Below are 27,576 nucleotides of genomic sequence, written 5' to 3' on the forward strand. Positions count from 1 at the left end.
ATTAAATATTTTCTAAATGTTTTAACAAGTTCTTTTAAAGTCAATAAAAACAGAATTTTCACTAATTGTAGTTTTATTTATCTTTCATAAAATTATCAGTTGGTAATTATCAGTGAAGACAAGTCTCAATGTGATTACAAGGAAATTCTACTATATAAGTGTGTTTAATATACATAATGCAAGAATTTATTAAAATTGTATAAGATTTTAGTAGATTCTTTATAACACACAAAATCCTTAAAATACTTACTGATAGATTATTTTAAGATAAATTTTTGGATTATTAAAAACTGAGTTTATGTAGATATAAAATATAAGATCATAACTTGTCAAGTTTAGTTGATCATAATTTTGCATTATTTTCATCCACAAAAATATTTAATTTTCAATTTTTTGTTTCCATATTAAACAGAATACTCATATGATTAAAAATGATATACGAAATTGACTATTACATAAATTTATACATCTAATGTAAAAACATGTACAGAAAAAATCCAAAATTTCAAATTCTTTCTGTAAGGAACTTCTCTATATCAAACAACTGACAATCTCCAGAAAATATTGGAGATTTATGGAATTTTCAGTTTATGGAATTTATTATACCATATAATGAACAAATTGTGAAATCTGATAAAATTTCCTTTATTTCAAATTCTGGCCATTCATATTGTGATAGATTATATCAAATATCATTTTAGGAGCGATTGAGGACACTAGCTCTATCTATAAGCATTACTTTCCTCAATGATTATGGATGGTTTCAAATAGACACAGAAGAGGTTGCCAGATTCTGCAGTTTCTTGACAATTGGGCTACATTTGAAGAAAATTTGTGGCTGTTTTTATGTCAATATTGCAATCTTTTTTGTGTATTAAGAACTATATTCCCATTTTTTATGCTCTTTCTACAGATTTATTATATTAAAAGCCAATTCCTGTTGTTAAAAGCTGAAGTTAGGCTTAACATTTCTTTGAAACAAAAACAGTAGTTTGTTTTGCCAGTTTTTGATAGTCATTTGCATGAGCTTTGTCTGATTTCTGGCAACATTATCATGTCCTTATAAACAATTTACAATGGAAATGTGAAGAAATTAAACAAGTATCATAAATTTTTAGTTTTTTCATGCTAAATTAATTTATTTCTAAATGCATTTTATACTTGTACAGTCATAACTGATAATTTGTAGTCATTGTCCATATATAGAATTCTGTTTATATCCTTAAAATATTGATCCTTACAAATTAGAAAATTTTCTAAATATCACTTTAACTTAGTTGTATGTGTTTATATTAGTTTATTTAATCTTAACATTCAAATCTTAACTATGGGCTGTGCAAATTATTCTCTGTAATTTACAATTCTATATTAATATTCAAATATAAATTGTATTAATCTTTTAATAATGTTAAATGTTATGGAATATTATATGTTTAATAATATATTTTTTATTTTATAAGGTGGAGATGGTAAACATAATTTCAGTTATTCCCTTCAAAGTAGTCCATTTTTTAGAATCAAGAAAAGAAAACAATAATAATGATGGATTAACAAGAAGAATTGATTATCAAGATAGATTTTTAAGATACATTTTTTTGCCTCTCCTAGAAGATGAAGATTTCAGAATCAGACAGGCAGTTGCACATGCATTTGTTAAGTGAGTTAATTTTAATTTTAATAATGGTTTAAAAATAATTAACTCTTAACAAAGTCTACATACATAAATGACTTGCACTATAAATGAATAAAAAGATATTTTTAATTAGAAAAATATGCAGAAATAAACCATATAATTGTTTGCTGGCCAGCATTATATCTCAACAGAATTAAAAAAAGCCAATATCAGGATAATTTTGTGCATTAGTATAAGTCATATTGTTTGCTAAAATGTTGTTAAATAATTATAAGCATATAATTTTTATTAATTATATAATATTTTAAAACAATATCTCTAATTTATAATTAAATTGTCATTAAAATAGTTAAATTACACTAATAAATAAAATGAAACACAAACTAATAGTACAATTGCAGTATCATTTATAATAATTTAATTTATTAAGATATTTTTTTGCTTTACTGATCCTTATTAAAAGTGCAAAATAAAAAATTAACAAATTTATATAATAGTAATGCAAACTTTCATTAAGAAAAAATAAATCAGCATCCCATTGCTCGACTTTTCCAGCAACGTTTAAAATTTTGGTGGCACTATCTGTTATAANTGGATTTCATGTGAAAAGAAAAAAAATCCAGCAGCCAGTTGCTTAATTTCCCGGCAATGTTTGATGATGCCATTTGTTATCATATTTTATTTTTAAAAATTTTATATTTTTAACTATTATAAAATGGCAAAAAGCTTAATTTTGAGGGTAGGGATGGGTTTTATAAAAAAATTGTAAATGCTAATAATGAGTAAAATCATCATTAAGTCTGACTCTACTGGAGATACTCACAACCCCTATTATCTTCTCACCCCCTGCACCTTAATTTAATAGCATCAATCCCCCTAATAAACAAACCTCCCTGCAAAATTTCAGAAATTTTCGACAAAAAAACACATTTGTTATTAAACTTAAGAGAGTGAACAAAATTGTGCCCCCCCCACACACTAACATCTATATGTACAGAAAAATCGCCTGAATTTTTTTGCATTTCAAGGTGTCCTGAATCCAAAAATGTAAAAATCTGGAGGGATCATTTTTACATTTTTACATCACTGTACTATCCTTCTGTTATATATAACAGCAGGGAAAGTAAAAATAGCTTACATAAAATAATAATGTAATTATTGCTATAATAATAAATTTCAGAATAAAATTTGAAATAATTTTTACTGATTTGTGTAAGAGAGGGTTATGTTATATCAAATATTTTTTCATACAACATATGTATGTTATAAATTTAATTTGAACATTCTTTTTTTGTTTTAGAGAAGAAACATTCTAAATACATCAATGTATTGGTCCATTGGATGCAATTCACATTCTTCATTTTAATTTTTAATTCTAAAAAATTTTCTTATTTTATAAAAAATAATATAAATCTATACACTGATTTTCACAATTATTAAAATATCTCTCTGAAATAAGTCTATGCATAGAAATAAACATAAATTCCTGATTTTGTCTTCATAAAGTAAAAAAAATATTATAAAATTGATCTGACAAGCATTTCTAGAATTTTCTTTCAACTAAAATCTTAAAAATTGGAGAAAGTAAAAATGATATGAAATTTATTAATATACAATATCAGATTGTTGTATCTAATAAATGATGAGCAATACTTTAACTTAAAATTTTATTAATTTAGACAGAATATTGAAGTTTTGAATTTTGTGCAAAAAGCAATTTACTTAATTCTTCGTTTTAATTTATGAATTAATGAAGATATGGAAAAATTTAGATTTATACAAACTGTAAAACTTTGAAATGCACATGATTGTAAAATTTATTGAATTTTTATATTATTAAAATTTGAATCAAAGATGTATCTCCACAGCTCAAAATTTTAAAGAAACAACACTTGTACCAGAGTTTGTAAAAGTAGAAAAACCTTATTAAACCATAAATTCCAGTACTGGACTTTGACCATAAAATAAAATATATTATAACAACAATAATTAATATAAAACTGAAATACAGTAATACCCTGAACTTACACGATAGGTGGAACCGAGCGGTAACTGCGTAAGTCGAATTCGCGCAAGTCGGGGTATAATTTCGCATATAAATACATACAAATAATTTTTAATTGAGGCCGGAGACTAAAGAAAACAATAATTTAGAAAAAAATGTTTAATAAAATCTTAGATAATACATATGTATAACAAATTAGGCCTATATTATTTTACAATTTTTCACATTTACTTGATTATTACGCCATAATTTTAACATTGTTTCCATCTCAGCGATAATACTGTGACGTTTACGAATGATGCTTGAATTTAAAGATTGAGCATTTTTCACAGCTTCGAGAATTTTTTCTTTGCCTTTTATAATTGTTCTGACTGACAATTCCGGTAGAACAAACTTCTTTGCCAATTCACAAATTTTCATTTTTGTATCGAAGTCTTTAATAATGGGTACATTCGTAAAGTCAAACGAGTTAAATGCGTTAGTAACGAATCGTTCGAAAAGTCTAACGAAATAGGAATAACGATGACATCATTCTCATTTAACTCGTTCGACTTTACGAATGTACCCAATGTTAACTTTACATTCCAAAGATAAAATTTTTCTTTTCTTGTTTGACGCAGAAGACTTAGTTCTACTTCGTTTGGATGACATAGTAGAGTCTCTCAAGTCTCCGTAGATATAACAAACACAGAAATAAATAACACAAAATAAATTGTAGGTATGTGTCGATTCCGCGCGATACATCCGAACATGTAAGCTGAACAATAGTGTGGGGGGAGTGAGTAATTAAGGGTTGTGTGGCACTGAAACAAAAGACGAATCGACGCGATTTGAAAATCGCGTAACTCTGGGTTTGCGTAAGTCGGGGTATTACTGTAATATAAATTTCAATTCAGTATTTGCAACAATAAAATTGACTATTAGTACAATTTGTAAAATTACAATATTCAAAAGCTGAAACAATTTCATTTAGGGAAGAGAACCTAGCAAAAGGAAAACCAGCAGTCAATTAATCAATCAAATTAACAATTCAACAGCTGTACACTAACCAGTAGAAATGAGGGCTAACTTGCTGTGTCTTACAATGGTCTTTTATACCTTGCTTATTTGCGTACCAAACTTACTGTTAAAATAATTTTGCTTAACAATTTTTGGTTACAAAAATATAAGTAGAATATTTATATCCTAAATTAGTGCAGGGCAGTTCCATTCATTATATAAGTCTGATTATGCAATTATGCAAATGAAGCTGTAACTGGGAAGTGTTGAGATAGTAGTTGAGGTTTAACATAACTCAACCCAAAACTCAAAATATCTGAAACAATAAATAATGTAAGAAACTAAATATAACTATAAATAAAAATTTCTCTCTCTCTTCTCTTTTTGCAAAAAAGTGTAAACAGATTGAGGTAGAAAGAGAAATTTTTATTTATAGTTATTTTTTATTTTTAGTTATTATTTATAGTTTTTTTTTATTGCACTATGATAAAATGCTAATCTTAATCATTGGTATATTAGAAAAGAAATGCATGATTTGGCTGTCAAAAAATATAATAAATATATTAAACAAAACTTCAAAACATGGTGTGATTGACTTCTGCATTTATGAAGTTAACATTTGATCTTTTGGTCATGCTTTAGTAATAAGGAATAATGATGGTAATGAAATGTGTGTTAATAAGTAATGAAGATATATGAGAATAAATTATGAAAAAAATAATTTTTACTCAAATAAAAATGGCTAAATAAATATAATGTAATAATGTAGTAAAATAACACAATTGAAAGCAAGAAAAGATAGTTATGATATGTATTTCTTTATCTGTAAGTAAAAAAAATATAAGTAAATATATGTAAGTAAAGAAAAATTATTAACATCTAATTTTTTTAAACACAGGATGATCCCAAATATGTTTTTTGAAATTGATCATGATTATCAAGACCCAATTATTGCATTAACTAAAGAGAAGACTATGAAGTATCTTAATTCTGTATTCCAAACTGCATTTAATCCTGGTATATTACCATTAGTACATGCTTTAGTTATGCCATTTGATCAAGAAAAATCTGTCTCTTACTCTGTTAGCACAGAGTCTGCCTTGTCAAGGATTATTAATTTACTTTGTTGCACTCTTCTTACTTCTGTAGATAAATATCTTACAGTAAGTTATAAAACTATTTTGCTGTAAATTCTGGCACTTTAACATATAATTAAATTGATATGTTAAAACAAATTTTTTATTTCAGTTTGGTTGCTGTCAGACTTTATATTACTTAACAGAAGAATATATTATGACAACATATATAGAAGCATGGAATATTACATTTGGTGAAGATGCCTGCATAGCAAATCATTTTTCTCAAGTATCAAAACAACAAACTCCTAAGTAAGTAAAAGAAAAAATTTTTTAATTGTAAGAAGTTTTCTCTTGTAATTATTACTAATTAATTCTTATAATTATTCTTATATATTTACATAGCTCTCCAGCAGAAAAATTGAAGTGCCATCTTGAATCAAATATATTAAGTCATATATTATCACTTGTCACAGATACTCATTTAGCATTGGATCTTGTGGCTCATAAATACATATTAAGATTATTGGGAAATCTAATGTCAGGTATGTAAAAACTTGTAAAATTACTTGGTATTAGAGTAATTGTATATTAAAATAATTTTTGTGAAAGAATTTATGATTTTCAAAAAACTTTAAAATATTTTAATCTGTTCTGAACATTAAAATATGATGGTAACAAATTATCATTTTTTATAGGCAAATAAATTATTAAGTTTCTTATTTTATTACTTTCTTAATATTATTCATCTAAACACTTATTACATGCTTAATATTATTTAGCTAAACAATATTGTTGATTTATATAAATCTTTAGAACAAAAATTTTATCAGTAAATAATATTTTTAAAAAATTTATATGGAAAATGACTGACTTTTAAAGTTAGAAAGAACATTTAAAAAATCCTGCTTATAATTTTTAAGAAAAACTATAAGATAGATGAATATATTTGTAAAAAAAAAAAGAAAAAAATCATAGTTTTTAAAACTTTATTTAGTAACATCATATATAAACTATAATTTTAATATTTACAATGATATTAAAAAGTTACTTTTTATGAAATTATTATAGTAATTTGTACTTTTATCTGGGAAATTCTGAGATTTTTATTTGGAAAATTTTGAAATGTCAGGGAGTTTATGAAAATGGTAGGAACTTCATTATTGGTCAGCTATGTCTATTCTTTTGTTTGTTGCTTATTGTTTTTGTCTTCTGTTTGTCTTAGTGTGAGTCTTATTTGTTCTCTTTTCAAACATCTTAGTAATTAAAATTTGTTTTGTCAAAATTATTACCTATTCCATTTGTGTATGCTTGCTTAAATTTGCCTTTTTAGTACTTTGGTACTATCAATGACCAGATTTTCCTTAATGATTATCTTAAATATTCTTCTTTTCATTTTTCCATCTGTTAATTTTAGCTAATCTTACAACTTTAATGTTTGACTTTATATCTATTGATGTTTTTTCTTCTACCATTTTCTTTTGGGCAAGAGAAATTGGAAAAGTTTTGCAGAATTACTCATGCTTTAATATTTTGGTTACAATAGAAAGAATTTCAGATTTAAACTGATAATTTTAGACTAAATGGATATTGTTATTTTAATATTTTTCTCTCAGCAACAAATAGTTCAGTAGATGTATAAAATTGAAAATGTACTTTTATATAGAAAAATTTGGCATGTTTAATATAGTCATTTTATTTTTAAAATAATGAAAATGAAATACATTGAATTTTTTAATATTGAAATTTTAGGAGCTTGTTATCAAAGTCTCTTACAGAAGGGAAATTCTTCTAAGAATTCAGATGAAATGTATAATGAAAAATGGACTTTATTAAAAGATCGTCATTTAATTCCAACTTTTGAACAATTGTTTTCTCATTTATTAAGGTAAATTCATTAAATTTTTTAAACTTTATCAATTATCATATTTACTATAATTTAAAATATATGTATTGATGCATTTTATATTTTAAATTATTACTTAACAAAACATGATGTATTTAATGTAGTTTTTATGTATAAAGTTAATCTTTCATTTAAACTAAATAAAAGTATAAACTTTTTATTCAGATTAGACTATATAATTCATAAGAATATCTTATGAATTATATAGTCTTATTTGAATAAAAAGTTTATACTTCATGGAGTTTAAATGAAATATAACTAAGAAATTAGGACACTTAAAACTTTATTAATACTTAACAATGCAAAAATATCTGATTTTATCTTCCTTTCTCCCCTGCTTAATATATCTTTCCTTTCTCCCCTGCTTCCTTTCTCCCCTGCCTCTATGTTTTGAAAATTTTATATAAATTTCTTTCAGATGGTTATGACAAATTTTTTCTTTTTATTTATTGCAAAATTTTTAACCTATTGAAATACATAAAGAATTTATTTACATAAAGAAAAAGTTCAATTATACGAGCGCTAAGGTGGCTTTTCTTTTTTGCTAGACTTATTATACCATCAGTAAAAGGAGAACAAACTTTAGAAAAACTTTTTATTTCTTTGAGAAAGCATTTCAGACAATTATGTCCCTTTTCAACTCTGTGTGTTACAACTATATAGGAAAAAATGTTTACATACAAGTTAGCATAATGTATACAAGTTTGCACAAAAAATATCATGATGTTACAAATTTGTAAAAGAACAACAGGAAACACATGGGTTATGGAAATGCAGGAGTTGTGACATTAGATAAAATATGGATGGTTATGGTTAACAGTTATAAGCTAAAAATCAATGATAAATTGGAAAATGATTTACAAAAGGAAAAACAAACAACATATATGTAAAAAGTTTGGACTTAATGCAAACATAATGGTATGGTACATAGTGTTGGAAAAACACTCCAGTATACATGGTGCAGTGCAGAAAACAGACTATAAAATTTGGGAACCATGTGACCTTGATTACGGTAAGATCAATAGAAAACATTTTGAGAATGGCAGAATGATGGAGTGAAGAAGGTGCACCGTAAAATAGAAAAAACCTAAGAAAATTGTTTTAACTTACAGTAGAGTTGTACACGATGTGGTGATACACAAGATGTAAGTGGGAAAGTTAACAGGATCCTGTTAACTTTTCTTTCTTCACTCCATCATTGGAGTTGAAAAGGGACATAATTGTCCAAAATGCTTTCTCAAAGGAATAAAAAGTTATTCTAAAGTTTGTTCTCCTTTTACTGATGGTATAATAAGTCTAGCAAAAAAGAAAAGCCACCTTAGCGCTCATATAATAGAACACAAGACTAGACAAGAAGCGTATCACACAAGAAAACAGTTACGAGTAGAGGTGACTAAATAAGAAATGTAATCCATCAGAGTTTGGTTTTTGACTTATTGGATTCTAAAGCTAAAACAAAGTTTAAAACAGAACAGACAATTAAACCTGAAAATGAAATATATGAATTAGCTTTTAAATTCTATTGTATCTATGCATTTGTAGATTTTCTTAAAAGTTGTTTTGGATTACTTACCATATTAACTTCAAGATTAGAACTAATTTGTTTAAAATTAATAAAAGGTTCAAATTTATATAAACATTTTTTCTTTTCAACATTAATTATTATAAATTATAAATTTTTCAATTTAATTTTTATTTTCAGGATTTTATTGTATGTGTTATTTTATTTCTATAATTAATGTAATTTATTCATAATGATAATTTTATGATAAATACTAGTTGTTACCTGCAACTTCGCCCATGGAGGTTTGGCAAGCAAACCCCATTTATAATCAGTATTTCAACAACCATAGTAATTGTTATATAACACCTACCACTGAGAATGATGAGAATTGCTGAAAATTAAACGAACTATTTTCAATTTGATCAATTTTCTGGAACATTTACAATCGTTCTATAATCGAACCAATATGCAATAACAAATTCAAATTTAAAACGGTTTGAACATTTGGTTAAAAAATCGAAATATATAAAAATACTAACTTACCCATCGCGCATTGCTGTGATCTCAGAAGAAACGAAATTCAAGCGAACTCGTTATGATAAAATTAAATTTACATTTTATCATTTTTATTGAAACTTATTATAATTATATTATTATTATTATTCATTTTCATTGGGAAAACATTTCAAAGTGTCGTTTCAGTTCTATTTATTTATTGAAGTGCTTGTGGATACATGATATTTTTTGTTTTTTCGTCTGGTGCGTACACGAATAAATCAAAGTTTTTCGACACGTGAGCTGGCCACATACAGTTGCACATGTGAGAAGCACGAATTCTTTAAATTTAGCCCACATACTTGCAGAGATTGTTAGAAGTGCGATATTCCCCATTTTTATATATATTTTAAAATCCTTTATAATTTTGATTATTTAATTGCTTCATCCTCTCTTCCTTGGCATGTTGTGAAATTTCTGATAGTTGGATAATAAACTGTTTTATTGTAATTTGTCTTTTTAAATTATTTTGAGNAGTGTATTAAGTAAAGAATTTGATGTTGATGACCAGACAGGAAGTGCATAATCTATTATAGTCTGAACATTTGTAAAAACTAAAAAAAGTGCAATTTATTATATATAATACTATATAGAATTTAAGTGTTATTTCACACCACAGCCTTACTAATATTGTTAATGAGCAGTTACAAGAACTAGTTCACATTTATGGAAGAAAATAGGTTTACAGCATAAGTAAGCCTGAATGACATAACATGAACCATTATTTCTTGTTGAATGAGATTTTAATTCTTTGTAAGGCCATCTTGAGTCTTAATAACAGATTTGCAGTCCTCTAGTATAGAATGAATGAGTTTCTTCAGGTATTTTATACCAAGCTTGTAATATCAAATTTTTCTTACAATCCTGCAGTTATTTATTTTCAGGCCTTTTCACTATAATTTTTGTTCTCATAATACAGTTATCATAATTCTCAATAAGGTTGAGATCAGGACTATTACCTACCCAGTTTAGGCATCTGATCTGAGCCTCTTGAAGGAATTATATGAAGAAATTGTAGAGAAAATACACACTAAATATGCTTACCATCTTAGCATGATGACATGGCAAAGAGTTATCCTGGAAGATGCAGAATTTTGTGTTATGAAATTGTTCCTTGATTGAAGGAATTAACTTGACAGATAAGATTTTTTTGTAACACTGCATTTGCAGACCCATTTATGAAATGTAATATATAGATAAGTCCTGATGGTTGTTTTGGACTACAAATGTAAGATTTTATTGATTGTAAGGCCTACCTCTATTTTGGATAAGTAAAAATTGATTAAAGAAAGTGCATCTTAGAATTGAAGAAATATAGTGAAATCAAAATTTTATATGAATCATTGTAATCAAAATAATAGAAAGTAAAAATTAGTCTGTCTTCAAAATAATTTGTCAATGAAATTAACATCATCACTTAATTCTGTTTGATTACTGAAATCACACACTTTTTATTTTACTATCTTTTAAAATTGAAACTTCTAAAAATTTTAAAATGAACTAATTTTAACTGTACATTTTCCTTTAATGTGCACTGTTGAGGTTGTATATTAAACCTTCTAATGTTCAGGTGTTTTAAATTTATTCACTTTGATTTAACTTTATTTTGTTCTGTATTGAGTTATTTTAGTCATCTTTCTGACAAGGGAATAAATTTTGAAAATTAGGAATTGATTTCTTGATTATAAGGCTGTTATTTATAACATGAATGATAATGTATAGCATTAAAATAATGAATTCTATATATCACAAATATGTAATTTAATGTAATGTGTATATATGTATATATATATTATATCTCAAAAACTTTCACTAGATTTACAATGTAGCATATTTAAATTATTGAAATTTGTAATTATTTCAATGATAACATATAATAGTTTAGAAAAGAAATCATGAACAATAATTTATTCATATTTTATTCTTACAAATACAGACAGTCTTTATGGCATGAAGTAGTCTTTTCCATTGATGATAAAAATATCAAATCCAAATAAAATTAATACAAATAAAACAAATAAAAACATCAATTGAACAAAACATTTAAAATTGTTATAAATACATTCACCTGCTAAAAGTTATGAGATAGCTACTTAATATTTTGTAAGTTCCTCTCTAGTCAAGTGAACTGTAGCAATCCAATGTGGCATTAATTCTACAAGTGAACAGACTTCTGGAGAAATATTGAGTCATGCTGTCTGAATAAAAATTCCCTAGTACTTGTAGGTTCAGGATCTTGGGTGCAAATAGATCTCTCCACCATGTCCCATAAGTGCTCAATTGGGTGAATGTGGTGACCACATTACTCACAGGAACTGTTCAGAATGCTGCGTGAACCAGTTATGAACAACTTGGGTTCTTTTTATTTGTGGTTTTAGGCCCCTTACTGCTCAGAGAGCACAAAGAAGCCAATGAACAACTTGGCTGTGATGACATGATGCAATATTCTGCTAAAAGAGTCCATCGTTGTGGAGATACAAGAACTCTATGAAGAACTGTAAATGGTCACCAAGCAACTCAATTTAGCACTCAATGTGTTTAGCAAGACCAGTGGACTTAACTCATGCTATGTAAACCCACCCCACACCAGTGCGTTGTTGACAACTTGGTTCCATAACTTTATGAGATATGTGCCATACCCAAACCATACCATCAGCCTGAAACAACTGAGAGCATGATTCATTAGATTATGTCAAATTTTTTCAGTCCTCTAGGGTTCAGTTACTATGTTCATGAGTCCAAGTGAGGCACTATGTTCTAAATCATGGTATCAACATAGTCACTCTGGTAGGTCTTTGCTTAAATCCTGTGGATGCTAAACTATGCTGCATTGATCTCCTCCATATGTCTCTTGTACCTCCTGCATTGAATTTGTATGTGGTTTGAGCTAGTGTTGCAAGCCTGTTACTATGGGCAATTTTAGGCAGATGCTGCTGGTTCTGGTTATTAAGCAACCATAGTTGGCCACTGTGAAGTCTACAGTGGGTGGTAATGCCTTCCATCAGATATTCCTGGTACATATGTGATATCAGGGATCAAGGAATATGGAATGTTCACACAACTTCAAAAATGGGATATCCCATTTTTCTGGTGCCCAGTTCTCCCCTGTTCAAACTCCAATAATTCACATTGCTTTGCTATAATCAGCCTGGCAGCTGTTAAACCTTACATACTTAAGAGACAACACCTCACAACTGACAAAAGTCTTGCATTTGTCCAAGCAATCATGTGGTATGCAATGTCAAAATTTACATATTGCTATCCTATGATTTTTGGCATGTGAGTGTATATAATACATAGTTGAAAATAACAATCTAAATAAGTAATACAAAACAAAAAATGTCGAAAAATATGTATTTTATTTACAAAGATTTCTAAATTTACAAAAAAAAAAATCTAAACAATTGTCAATTTAGTAAATATTTATAGAAGCACAATATTTAAAAATCTACACAAAATAGTTAGTCTAAAATTTGGAATAAAAAAATGAGGTATTATGTGTTTGCTTTGAAGGAATACAGATAATAAAATTATCAGAGATAAATCTATTAAAATATTTATATATTAAAAGATTCTCAAAGTAGATGATTATATGGAAGGAAAGCAAAACTAAATCAAATGCTAGTAACATTAGCAGAAGTTGTAACAAGCATATGATATTTTATTTAATAAAATATATACTTTGTTTATTTCCTTTATTAGTGTATTAAGTAAAGAATTTGATGTTGATGACCAGACAGGAAGTGCATAATCTATTATAGTCTGAACATTTGTAAAAACTAAAAAAAGTGCAATTTATTATATATAATGCTATATAGAATTTAAGTGTTATTTCACACCACAGCCTTACTAATATTGTTAATGAGCAGTTACAAGAACTAGTTCACATTTATGGAAGAAAATAGGTTTACAGCATAAGTAAGCCTGAATGACATAACATGAACCATTATTTCTTGTTGAATGAGATTTTAATTCTTTGTAAGGCCATCTTGAGTCTTAATAACAGATTTGCAGTCCTCTAGTATAGAATGAATGAGTTTCTTCAGGTATTTTATACCAAGCTTGTAATATCAAATTTTTCTTACAATCCTGCAGTTATTTATTTTCAGGCCTTTTCACTATAATTTTTGTTCTCATAATACAGTTATCATAATTCTCAATAAGGTTGAGATCAGGACTATTACCTACCCAGTTTAGGCATCTGATCTGAGCCTCTTGAAGGAATTATATGAAGAAATTGTAGAGAAAATACACACTAAATATGCTTACCATCTTAGCATGATGACATGGCAAAGAGTTATCCTGGAAGATGCAGAATTTTGTGTTATGAAATTGTTCCTTGATTGAAGGAATTAACTTGACAGATAAGATTTTTTTGTAACACTGCATTTGCAGACCCATTTATGAAATGTAATATATAGATAAGTCCTGATGGTTGTTTTGGACTACAAATGTAAGATTTTATTGATTGTAAGGCCTACCTCTATTTTGGATAAGTAAAAATTGATTAAAGAAAGTGCATCTTAGAATTGAAGAAATATAGTGAAATCAAAATTTTATATGAATCATTGTAATCAAAATAATAGAAAGTAAAAATTAGTTTGTCTTCAAAATAATTTGTCAATGAAATTAACATCATCACTTAATTCTGTTTGATTACTGAAATCACACACTTTTTATTTTACTATCTTTTAAAATTGAAACTTCTAAAAATTTTAAAATGAACTAATTTTAACTGTACATTTTCCTTTAATGTGCACTGTTGAGGTTGTATATTAAACCTTCTAATGTTCAGGTGTTTTAAATTTATTCACTTTGATTTAACTTTATTTTGTTCTGTATTGAGTTATTTTAGTCATCTTTCTGACAAGGGAATAAATTTTGAAAATTAGGAATTGATTTCTTGATTATAAGGCTGTTATTTATAACATGAATGATAATGTATAGCATTAAAATAATGAATTCTTATAACAAATGTAAGCTGTTATAAGAATATGAATATGAATGTAAATCCATTAATTTTAATAATGAATCTTTAATATTAAAAGATTTTCTTTAAACAACTACTATATAAAATTTATTTACTAAATTTTGAAAAATATCAATTAGATTTTCAGATTTAAAAATAAGTTTACTTCATTTAATTATATCTACATTTTTTTAAAATTTAAATTCTAGATAAATCAGACACCGAAAAAGAAAAATCTAGTAGCAAGATGTTATCAAACATTGGACTATTTTTTAGTCATCCACTGTATATGAAAATATATGATATGTTAAAAGGAGCATATTCTAGTTATAAGGTAAACATTTAAGTTATTAATGTAATAGCAAAAGTGGAATGAAATTTAAGTTTTTATAATATAATATTTTCATATGATTTTTATTAATGATTTACTAATTAAATAAAAGTTATTAACATTTTATCTTGTCATACATATTTGATTTATTGTTTGATTTATTCACAATTTTTCATATCTAATACTTTCAAATTATAATAGGCCCACTAGTGGATGAATGGATAAAAATCACAAACACTGGTAGTTGATCTTCGGTTTGCATCTTGCCAACAGACTGGTTATGTAGAGTTTTCTGAGTTTTTTTTTTTTGTTTGTAACAGCTAAATAGGGATCTGTTTTCCATAGAAAGTCATCCTGGATGAATTTCACCCAGGATGACTTTCTATATTACTAAGCAACTTCAGCTTAACTCGCACGAACAAACCCATTTTTATGGAGAGAAGATCAGAGTTATAGCATGATCTAAATGTATTGTACAGTGAACTCTTGATATTCCAAAAGTACTGATTTCTCTGATCATCCAGTAAGAATATTTTATTTTTGATTACAGTGTGTGATCGGTTAATGAACAAATTGGATAACAAACACTTTTGTGAAAGATTTTTATGATTGGACAATGAACACTTCATTGAACAAACATAAAAAGAAGCAACAGAAAATAACAAATACCAATTGATTTTCCCTTGTCTTCAGGTAACAATTTGAAACCTTTCGGAGCACGGGAGACAACAACTTTGACGCTCATACTGCCTATCATCATCAGACATCTTCTGCCCACTCTCTACTTTGACTATTATCTCCTGCTTGGTTTCTATGGTGAGCACAGTTCTTGACACTCCACTCTTTTTATGCTCCATAATATTATTAATTTCTGTTTGAAATATAAAGTTCAGAAAAACACTTACAAAAATTTAGAGAACAGAAATCAACTAGCGCATGAAAGAATTATGTAAATGTGAGGCCCGAATGTAATTCAAAATTTTGGTGTTAAAACATTAATGAATCTGCTATCGGTCAGTTAGTGTTTCCCCTTTAGTTTGTAACTCTCGATTGTAATTTTATGTTTTGGTTTACTTTTTTGCCGAGTCTTTTTTTTATTTTTTTTTCAGGACTGTTGGGGACTCGCTGGGTTTTGTGTGGATTTTTTTTTTGTTTGGGTGAGAGTTTATCTGTTTTGTCTGGTGTTCATTAATGTTTTAACACCAAAATTTTGAATTACATTCGGGCCTCACATTTACATAATTCTTTCATGCGCTAGTTGATTTCTGTTCTCTAAATTTTTGTAAGTGTTTTTCTGAACTTTTTATTTCAAACAGAAATTAATAATATTATGGAGCATAAAAAGAGTGGAGTGTCAAGAACTGTGCTCACCATAGAAACCAAGCAGGAGATAATAGTCAAAGTAGAGAGTGGGCAGAAGATGTCTGATGATGATAGGCAGTATGGCTTGAACAAGTCTACAGTAGATGCCATCTTAGCTAAGAAAGATATAATCAAGAAGACTCAGAGCTAAAGGAGTAACGAAAATCACATCTGAGAAACAAAGATGTTCCATCCATGAAAAAATGGAGAGATTGCTTTTAATTTGGATAAAAGAAAGAGAAATGAAAAAAGATGTAACTAGTATGACTATCATTGAAGAGAAAGCTAGAGAAATTTTTGAAGAACTGAAGAAACAAACTCCACATTCGTCACATGAGGAGATAGAATTCAAAGCTACTACTGGATGGTTTTAAAGTTTAGAAGGAGAACTGGCATTAAACATGTGGTAATTCATGGTGAGTCTGCTAGTGCAGATAAAGAAGAAGCTGAGAAGTTCTGTCTCAAATTTGAAGAATTCATTAAAAAAGAAGGATATTGTCCACAAGAAATTTTCAATTGTGATGAAACTGGTTTATTTTGGATGTGCATGCCAAACTGTACCTACATTATGAAAGAAGAGAAAAATATTCCTGGTCATAAACCCATGAAAGACTGATTGACATTACTTTTGGGAGCTACTGCTAGCAGTGATATGAAGCTTATCCCACTTCTTGTCTATCACTCTGAGAACTCTAGAGCATTCAAAAAAATTCCATAATTAAAGAAAAACTGCCAGTGATGTGGAGATTGAATAAAAGGGCATGGGTCATGCAGGCTCTTTTCAAAGAATGGCTGTTTGAAGTTTGTGCTCCAAGCATCTAGGATTATTTTCAGACCAATGAATTGCCAGTAAAAGCACTGTTGCTATTGGACAATGCACCAGGACACTGATAATTTGCTGGAAGACTTTCCCAGGCTGACAGTTTAGTTTCTACCTCTGAATACCACTTTGTTAATTCAACCAATGGACCAAGAGGTTATTGCAGGTTTCAAGAAATTTTACATTCAAGCACTGTTTTATCAGTGTTTTTAAGCATGCGAGTTCTCCTCAATGATGACATTAAAAACATTTTGGAAAGAAAAATTTGATATTCTTGAAGCTTTACAGCTCATTCAAAAGGCATGGTCAGAAGTCACTCAACAACAGTTACATTCTGCTTGGCGAAAGCTGTGTCCCTCCTGCATTCAGGGCGATGGAGATGATGCCCCTAAAATTATGGATGAAATTGTGACAACTGCTAGAGATCTGGAATTGGAAGTGAATAAAGATGACATCAAAGAGCTCATAATGGAATCTGAAACTGATCTGATGATAAAAGAACACTTAAATGAAGAATACCAAGAAACTCAGTGAGGTGTTTTCTTTTGAAAAAGAGGAAGATGAAAAAGGATCAATGCCAACATTTGCTATTAAAGATCTTTTGAAGAAGTGGGAGGATGTCAGAACAATGGTCTTAGAATGGCATCCAAACCAAGTTGAGGTTAATAGGCTTGGGGATCTCTACGACGACAATGCTATTAATTACTTCTGAAAAATCCTGAAGAAGAGAGAAAAGCAATTGGCATTAGCCAGATTCTTTAACCCCCACAAATGGAAAAAACATGACTAATAAAAATGCAAGACTGTGTATATATTTATTTTTATTATTACATATAAATGTTTCTGTGAATGACCAATATCTGGAGAATATCAACATTCTCTAGTGAATGTCAGCATTCACACAGTCGTTTCGTGTATGTACGAAATATTTGCTAAATATCATTATTTCTCACTTACACCAGCAAATGTCGACATTCAGCATGCACTGATGGTGAATGTTGAATAAAAATATTTTTATTACGTTAATTTAATATGTCAAAATAGGAGAAAGCTTAAGTAACAGCACATGTAAGTAAACTGTTGAACTTAAAACGAACAGTACATTCTAAATCATTAAAGAAAATAGTACAATAATAAACTTACACATAAATTATATGATTAACGTTATACAGTCTTATTTATTGCAACAGCTTAAACAGTTATGGCACTTTGAATTGCACAAGAATCCCTTGCTTTTACAACTGCATTTATTCGTGAACACTTCCTTTTGCAATGACAGCATGTATAGCTTTGCCCTCCACTTTTTGAATTAGCTACGAGCTGCTTCTCTCAGCGATATTTCTTGAGAAGAAATCTTATCTATGGAAAGTAACTTTTCTTTACAAATTATGAACTGATTACGTTATTATGTGTTACGAATTGATCTGTTAATGGTGTCTTTTATTCGGATATTGCCAACGCCTTACCGACGACCCCTCTCATCCTTCACCACTCGACCTGACAAGCTGCTCAAAAGAACAAAAATGTCATCCGGTGACAAAGTGGGCGGTTTCCACCAAACTGTTGCCGGGAAAAGAGGTACGATCTTGTCCTATCTTTGGCTACCCACAAAGGATTTGGCGACAGACTGTCGCCTCTCTGTCGACATCAGCTTCTCGGGTGTCATTTTGACCTCCACCAAAGCTTATCTGTGCTTGTCGACATACACTGGTGATTGTTCGAATGTATAATAATATAACCAAATATTCGGTCTTTCACCGGCGTATTTTGTATGTGTCGACATTCCCTGGAGAATATCGACATTCTCTAATTTCGGTCTTTCACAGTAACATAAATAAACGTAGTTAGATTTTTTATTTTTTGGGGTCTCCAGAATGAATTAAATTCCCATAAAACCTATGGTAAATTGATAATTGGTTAACGAACAATTCAGATAATGAACAAAGTGTTGGAATGGATTATGTTCATTAACTGATCACCCACTGTATTAATATATAAAGAGTTGATATTTTTGGAGCACTGAAATTCAAAGAGATAGTGAAATGGCTTAGAAACTACAGTTTGGAAAATATTAACTTGAAAAGAGATTGCAGAAAAACCATTAAAATACAAATTCAACAAAGTTTTTCCAGCATTTTGTTGTTGATTCAGTGGAATTATTCTAATGGCATTCAATTTTCTTAATTTCTGGTATCTTTCAAACTCTTCTCTATTATCAAAATAATAAATGAGGATCTTATTACTGGATAGTTAGTCTTCCTGTTGCTTTGATTGAAATTTTGAAAAAGTTTGAAAACTATGATAACTATCAGAGTTTGAATAAATTTAAGTATGAAATTTTTATTAATTAAGATAGATATTAGTTTCAATAACTATTTAGAAAGTTCTTTTTCTTTGGAATGAATTTCTCACTGATTTCTCATTTCTCTCTTCTCTATGTTCCTCATTATTTTATTTACCATATTTACTTGTATTTATTAATACAATTCTAATTTTATTTTGTTTAATCACAAATAAAATATCAAATGCATGTAAATGCACACATTGTCCTGCAAAAATTACTAGCATTTTAAACTTTAAGGGAAAATCTTGTAAAATTGATAGTTTAATTTGTTCATGTAAAGCTGGACAATTGGGAATGTTTTTTGTCAATTCTTAACAGTCTAATTCACTCTTCATCAATTAAACTTACGAGTTTCTCTGAATTCTGATTTCCAAATAATCATCTGTTTTCACATGGGAATGGATTAAAAGTTATATCAGGCTCCTGTGTAATTTTGGAATTGAATTCAAAAGCTTTGCTTTTCCTATTGCCATTCATCTTTACTCTTGACAATACACAAGAATGATTCAAATGACCCAGATAAAATACTTTTGTTTTTAAACACCAGAAGGTGAGAATCTGGTAAAAAATGTGAATATACAGTTTACAAAAATTATTGCAAAAACGAAAAGAATCCTTCACTCTTACGTATAGAGACCTAGGTTTTTGAAGCAGTGAAAATTGAATAAAAACCTCATCTAATATGCAAGTAAATACAGTATTTATTTTTTATCAGTCCAGTTATTTTCAACAAACATTTTGTAAGTTAATTCAAATTTTATATAATTTTGCAGTTGATATATATTAGTCTTTGTCTGAATTTACAACATTATCATCTGACATTTTGTTCTTTGATTAAATAATAAATTTTACATCTATAAATGATGCAATGTTGGAATTGATGTTTTTCAAGATTTTCCAAACCACATATTGACAATACAAATGTTTGAGATTCTAAACAACACCTTGATCCATTGGTTGCACAATGAAAGTCATATTAGATGGAAAACATGCAATTTTAATGCACTTCAGCTGAAGAATATTATGATTGACAATGCAATTATCAATAAACATTAAAACTTTCCTATTAGCATTGTAAAATTTTTTATCCAATGCTATAAGCCATTTTTTAAAGTCATCCAAGCCTTTTTGTTGGATTTGTACTGTACAGGTAAACTTTTCAGACATAAAACTTCTTAGTTTTGAAGATTTTCCAATCATTAAGATTGGTAGTTTTTCAGTGCCATTTATGTTTGTTTCTACTAAAATCATTATTTCTTTGTTGTTTCTTCCACCATTATATTGTCCATTTTTAAAGACAAACATTTTGCCTGGCATACACTTGGAAAAAAGACCTGTTTCATCCACATTAAAAATGTATTTTTGGTTTATAAGCATTCATCAGTCTTTTCTTTATCTACTGATGCACTTTTGCCAAAAGTATTTCTAAATATTAAGTTATTTCTAGCTTTAAAGCTATCAGACCAACCTGAGCTTTCTTTAAAATCAGTAATTCTTATTTTCTCGGCAAACTCAAAAGGAATTTGTAAAATTCAAATTAACCAAGTTTGACTGTATTTATTTATTTTTGAGCTAATTCCAATAAAATATTAAAATTATTCATTATAAGTTTTTCATAATGATTAATTTTTATATAATTATTGCTGTAAATGTAAATGTGACAAATTTAACTGAAAATAGTAAAGAATTTCAATATATAATATTAAATTTTATTACCATTCATCTGGAAATATTTACAAACATGTTATAATAAATGACAAATGCTATTATTTTGAATATATTGTTTTCAGAGTATTATTTTTTCAAGATTTATTATGCTATTTTTTCCATGAAAAATTTTGAATAATAATAAATTTTGAAAAAGTGATACTCTGAAAAAGGTATATACTGAGAAAAAATTAACTTTACTACAGTCAATCCCCCTATAAGATGGTAGATACATTCCATTCTTTATGAATCCGATTTTGTAGGAATCACAGCTAATCACAGCCCGACATGTATGAAGTTTACGGACTATGGCTGTTTGAAAGGTTTTCTTCCATAAAATTAATCGATTCTAGACTAATCCGACTCAACATTTCCAAAATACGTATATTTTTTTTGGAAATAATCCATATAAACTACGCTATAAACAAAAAATTGTAGGATTACTTACCGAGTGTGCACCATTCGACATCGCCATTGCTCAAGCTTGTTTTCGTCGCGGAACAGCTCAGCAAACCGCGGCCGCGATTTCTGATGTTATTTTTCTGCGAAAACTTCGCTGAACTTTGGAGACATCGTTAACATAAATAATTTTTATCGCCATTGAATAAGGAATGTTTCTTTCACAAGAAATGTATAAAATTACAGTACTGTATTAGACTTATGGTACCTAATTTACATACTGCACAGACGATAGTTTGCCTAAACTCTCCGTAGCGTGGTGCCAGGCGGTGGAAAGCATATATATAATTATAATAAAGTTACAATAAATTAAGTTAATATATAATTATATATACAGTACCTAATTTATATATAATTATATGTACAGATGAAACTAAACTCAATTTACCCGCCTAAACGTCCGTAGCATGGTGCTACGGACGGCGGGAAAGTAGTTCGGCTGCTCGATGACGTTTTACGTAATTATAGGAGTTTTTTTACTGTTGTGTATGGATACCGCCACAATTTTTTCGCCGTCTTATAGGAATCGTAATTATAGGAACCAGTCTTATAGGGGGATCTACTGTACTTACAATAACTTGCATTTCTATTGCAATTTCAATAAATATAATATGAAGCATGCCATTAAAAATCCTTGATCACATTTAACGATGCATATTACTAGTGAACATCAAACATTAAAAATAAGTGTATTGTTAATAAATAAACAATTGTTAAGAAACAGTTAAAAATTTAGATTTGTTTTTGCATTTATGTAATTTTAACTTTTATAAATTTGAGTTTAAATGATTAATAATTTAAAATATTTCAGATATCATTAGATCTTCAAAGTGGAGAAAAATTCACAGGCTTATTGCAAGCATGTTTAGATACATTGTCACAATTATTAGAAGTTGCTAATTCAAAAGAAATGGGAAAATGTGCAGAGGAAATTCTAAGTTACCTAAAGTCTGTCTTATCTATTGAAGCTTGTGCTACTGTTCAGTGTATCAGACAGGTAATTTTATATTTTAAACGAATGAATGTATTGTTTATATTAAAATACTTTAAATTTTAAACTAAATCAGACAATGTTATTTCTGTGCATTGAATTTATTGTCAAGAATGAAATCAAACAAATGTATAAAAAATATAAAGTGTAAAAATGTTTATTATAGAAGCTATTAGGATAGGAAAATTTTAATATAAATTAAATGAAAATTCAGTTACAATCAAGTCAATGAGTTAAAAAATAGTTTTTGTTTTAAATAGATGTGTTATAAATACAGCATATAAAAAATAAATCAATTTTTATTTTCAGTTATTTATATATTAATATTTAAAGGGTTGCAAATGAAATGGCTGTTTTTTAAAATTTAAACTTTTCAGCTTTATAGTTCAAATTTTTTCCATGTGAACAGTGCTGTATGTTTGCAATTGGAAGAGCACAAAATGAATGTGAATTAAAAATGTATTCTCATTAAAATTGTGAGTTCCACATGTATAAGAGTATTTTTTCTGATGACATGAAAAAAAAAAAAAAGGAAATTGGATAAATTTCTCTTGAGTATAAGCAGGGACTTAATGCAGCTGAAGCAGCCCCTAATAAAACTTTTGGCAAAGTTGAGTTCTGTGAAAGAGCAGAAAAATTTCATTCTGGGAATACAAATCTCAAAAATCAGAATTGAAGAACATCATCACCTGAATGTCTGGGAAGTTATGGAAAGTTTGAACATACTGGACATTATTCAACCATTTCTCGACATCTAAATATGTTAAGGAACATCAAGAAGCTCAACAAATGGGTACAACATGAACTGAGAGAGTTAATGATTTTTTGGCTTTTCATTCTCATGATTTCTATGAAATTGGGATTAATGCATTTCTGTTGCATTGGAAAAAATGTATTAATATTGATGGAGATAATGTGGATTGAATATGTAAGTTTTAAATTAAATTAATAAATGTTCAAAGTCAGAAGTAAAGTCATTTCATTTTACAACCTAATACATAGGCTTGTTTTTTCTAAGTAAAATTTTGTTTTTAAAATTTGACTGTTCTAAGTAGTGCAGATTTCTAAAATAATGTATTTTTTAATTAAAAATTATCATCAAATATTATTATAAAAGTTTAAATTATGTTATATTCTATTTTTTTCTAAATTAAACATAAAAAATTTTCTGAAAGTTGTTCTAAATATTTTGAAAACCAAAGATGATCCAATGAAAGATGGAACAATATTTTAACTTTCTTAGTATTGATAAAGCAAGTACTTTAATTGTTTATACCAGGTGTTGGCAACCTTTCAGCAGTATTGTGCCTAACCTAAGTTATTGTGTTATTCTGGATGCTGACATGATTCTACCAATTTTGTTATGTATATAAATATATAAATATCAAAATTGGTCTGGCTACAATGGACTTCAAAAATTAATAATACAGTAGAACCCCTCTAGTCCGCCCTCGGCTAGTCCGTCACTCCGGTTAATCCGACCGTGGTCAGAGTCAAGAAACTTGTCCTGACTCGTCGGTGACTCACCGTCCGTGGCGTTTTTCTGTGTTCGTTACAGTATATGTTTTACATTGTGTGTACATGTACAGTTTTGTGTGTGTTTTCAACATGTCAGGAGTGAAACGTAAACACGTTACTCTTTCATTAAATGAAAAATTAGCAGTGCTACAAAGACTGGACAAAGGGGAAGATTGTTTATTTTACTTTTTTCTGATAATCCGACCTTTTTTGCGTTCCGACCATACCCCCAGTTCCAAAGGTGACGGATTAGAGGGGTTCTACTGTAATTAAAATTTAATTTTTACTAATTTCTATTCAGTGTGTCACTGAAAATTGTCCTGCGTGCCATGCATGCCTAGATTGCTGACCCCTGGTTTATACTATAATGTGAATTATTTGAAGATTTTAGATTGTTAAAAATTGTTTTAAAATGCTTTAATTAATTAATTTTTTTTATATACAAGAGAGGGGACTTTTTCCTTTATTGATTACATCAAGAAAGGATAAAAATCCTTTTTTATAGTGAAAATCTAGTGTTACAATTATGCAGATGTAATTATTCTTACATTTTTTAAATCTGATAATGATGCATTTTAATTTTTCATTATAAATAAACAAGACAGTTACTTTTGGCATTATTTATTTATTTTTAAATCTTTTTTCTTTTAAAAAAAAGCAAATTTTGTAAAAAATTTCCGTTAGTATTGGATATTTTTCATAAAATATTTTAAAAGTGAGATGTTTAAAAATTTATTATTATGATTATTACTTTAGTAAATACTAATTTGAAGCTAAAATATAAAATTTGAACTTACTTTTAATATCATATATTAATTTATTGCTAAAAGTTACATGAATAATAATTTCAAACTTTTTGTTTTACTCTTATTCTAAAAAGTACTTTGAATAAAAATTGTTTTGCTGCTATTAATCGATTAGATGAATTATCCAAATAGTTATCCATTTCTATTCATGCCAATAATATCTAATAATCTGTAAGTTATAAATGAAACTTTTTATATAAAATAATTAAAATATAAACTTACTAGCTGGTAAGACTGACATTGTCTGAGCAAAAAATAAGTCCAACCAATCTAATGCATTTTAAAAATTCTTTAAATTGTGTACAGTAGAGGAAGAAAATTTTTTAATATGTTAGATTGGTCACTTGGTGTGATAAACCATTATGTAAGATAACCTTCATAGTTATATAAATCAAATACAATAGAACCTCAATTATCCGAACTAATTGGGGATGAAGGTAGTTCGGATAAGGAAAAATCCGGATAATCGAAACAAATACTTTAATTTGTCTTTTAATGATAATACAACATGTTTTCGTTTTGATGACATATCGGTAATATTAAAAATAAATACTGTATTTAAATCGTGATCAAATTTTCAAGAAACAAACATTCATATTGAATTTGGACTTCTACTGACCAGTGCTAATAGACTACCTATTGTTTAAAAGGCCCTCTGGTGGCGCAAGAAAATGGATTTTATAAAATAAAAAGCAGTTGAAACTGCATTTTTATGAATAAAAATTTGACAAACTATTTATCGTTTTATGACCAGTAAAATTTTTTCATCTCGTTCACTGCTTTTAAATAATTCATAAACCTTTGAGGCGCAAGGCCCTTCGGACCGCGAGGCATAGGTGAGGGCCCACGTTGCCCATATGCCACCCTTGGTCATAGAAATGATGTAATTTGAATATAAATTATTTATAAATACGTATGTCAAGTTATATTTTTATTATGACACAAAATATATTTAAGAGTTTACGACCACTGTGCTGGGTGAGACGTTGAAACAAAAAAAGTTATGCATTCCATCACGTACATAAACAGTATCGTAATTCGCCAAGTGCAAATCAGCGAATTAGTAAAATTTTTGTTTATTTTGAACAATCCGGATAATAGAGGTCCGGATAATCTTGTTCTACTGTACTATGATATAATAAGCATTAAAATGAAAACCATATAAAAATTTGCTTATTTCAACCTACCATTGTCATATTCAACACGATACTCTGATGTTAAGAAATGTCACAATTTCATTGATCAAGTAGACAAGAATCAAAAATATGATATCTTAAAAATTTAGGAATTTTTTTAATGTTAACTCTAAGAAACTGTACCAGTCACAGCCAAATATCAAATAATAATCTGTCAATCAATCAAATTTCACAAAAATTGGATGAAATATTTAAACTCAGCATCCTCAAAAACCACTTAAACCATATTTTGTGCAGGATGACAGTCTTGTATTGTGTAATTTTTCTATTTGAATGCCATCATATCACTGGTCTAATAGAAAGAAGAGACTGTTGCAGAAGGGGATTGAAGTAATTTGATCAAAAATAGTTGTTGACCTCCTCTTGGAAGAGAGGATGCTCAAAAACTGCTAATTAATACTGGTCTGCTATTAATATTTGAAAAATGATTTGTGTTGGATGGATTGTGATGGTCCCACTTGCAATTGAAGTTTCTAACCTTAATTAATGTCCGAAAGTCTTCCTATGGCTTACTGAAATAAAAAAAGTTGTAAAAAAGCCAGAATACCAGTAATTGCTTTTATGTGGTAAGTGTTTATATTTTGGCATCAAATTGTATAAATAATATGGGAAATATGTTCTTGTATCCCGATCACCCACTGTATTGTATTTATAGAAAAATTACTGGACTGCAATTTGAAAAAATTATAGACTTATAAATTCCGACTGTTATCTCCTGTCTGTCTGTCCTTCCTTAATCTCAAGGAAGGAATTAGCTGAAAGTCAAGACCAGTTGTGGAAAGTTTAGGGCAGAAGGCCTAGATTAACTATATACAAACTTTGGTTTGGAATGGAAGTCACATTACTTCAATTCAAAATTTTCTCCTGAACAAATATTAGTTTTCTTTTATAAAAAGGAAACATTTTGTATTTATAAGTACTTAAATCACTTATTTTAATAATAAATTATAATAAACTAATTTTAGAAATTAGATGAACAAAAATATTTCACAATTTTCTTTAAATATTTTAGAACATTTATACAATTATAGGACAGTTTACTTAATAAGAAGAAAAATTTTTATATATTGTAAGGATAAAATTATTATGAATATTAAATAAAATTAAGAAAACTAATTTTTCTTTTACTTTAAATTAATTGCAGTTGCTGAAATCTCTCTTTGGAACAAACTTAGCTAGCTTATGGGAAGAACCACAACAGTTATCATCATCATCAAAGAAACCTGGTTATGCAACTAGATTAACATCGACAATTGCTCCTGGTTTATATCATAACTGCGTCACATACCCTTACACTCAGTTTACTCATTCTATTGCAAACAGCTCTACTCGGCCAACAAGTGCTGAAGGAGAAGAAATAGGAAGGTATTTCAGTTAACTACTTTTATTTAATGT

The 27,576-nt window shown here is 28.2% G+C and overlaps 1 protein-coding gene across 1 annotated transcript in view; it reads left to right on the plus strand.

Moving 5' to 3' along the window:
- The window catches only part of LOC111632204 (huntingtin-like), a 156,198-nt gene that overhangs the window by 38,076 nt on the left and 90,546 nt on the right, over window positions 1-27,576 (plus strand). Inside the window, exons 16-24 of the mRNA XM_023376581.1 lie at window positions 1,461-1,657; window positions 5,536-5,800; window positions 5,886-6,025; window positions 6,119-6,258; window positions 7,466-7,601; window positions 8,486-8,631; window positions 14,857-14,981; window positions 22,482-22,667; window positions 27,326-27,546. Coding sequence (XP_023232349.1) covers window positions 1,461-1,657; window positions 5,536-5,800; window positions 5,886-6,025; window positions 6,119-6,258; window positions 7,466-7,601; window positions 8,486-8,631; window positions 14,857-14,981; window positions 22,482-22,667; window positions 27,326-27,546 — 1,556 coding nt within the window. The remainder of the gene's footprint in view (window positions 1-1,460; window positions 1,658-5,535; window positions 5,801-5,885; window positions 6,026-6,118; window positions 6,259-7,465; window positions 7,602-8,485; window positions 8,632-14,856; window positions 14,982-22,481; window positions 22,668-27,325; window positions 27,547-27,576) is intronic.

The sequence above is a fragment of the Centruroides sculpturatus genome, unplaced genomic scaffold (assembly GCF_000671375.1).
Source record: "Centruroides sculpturatus isolate CEXI.00-Female unplaced genomic scaffold, Cexi_2.0 scaffold631, whole genome shotgun sequence".
In the NCBI taxonomy this organism is placed as follows: domain Eukaryota; kingdom Metazoa; phylum Arthropoda; class Arachnida; order Scorpiones; family Buthidae; genus Centruroides; species Centruroides sculpturatus.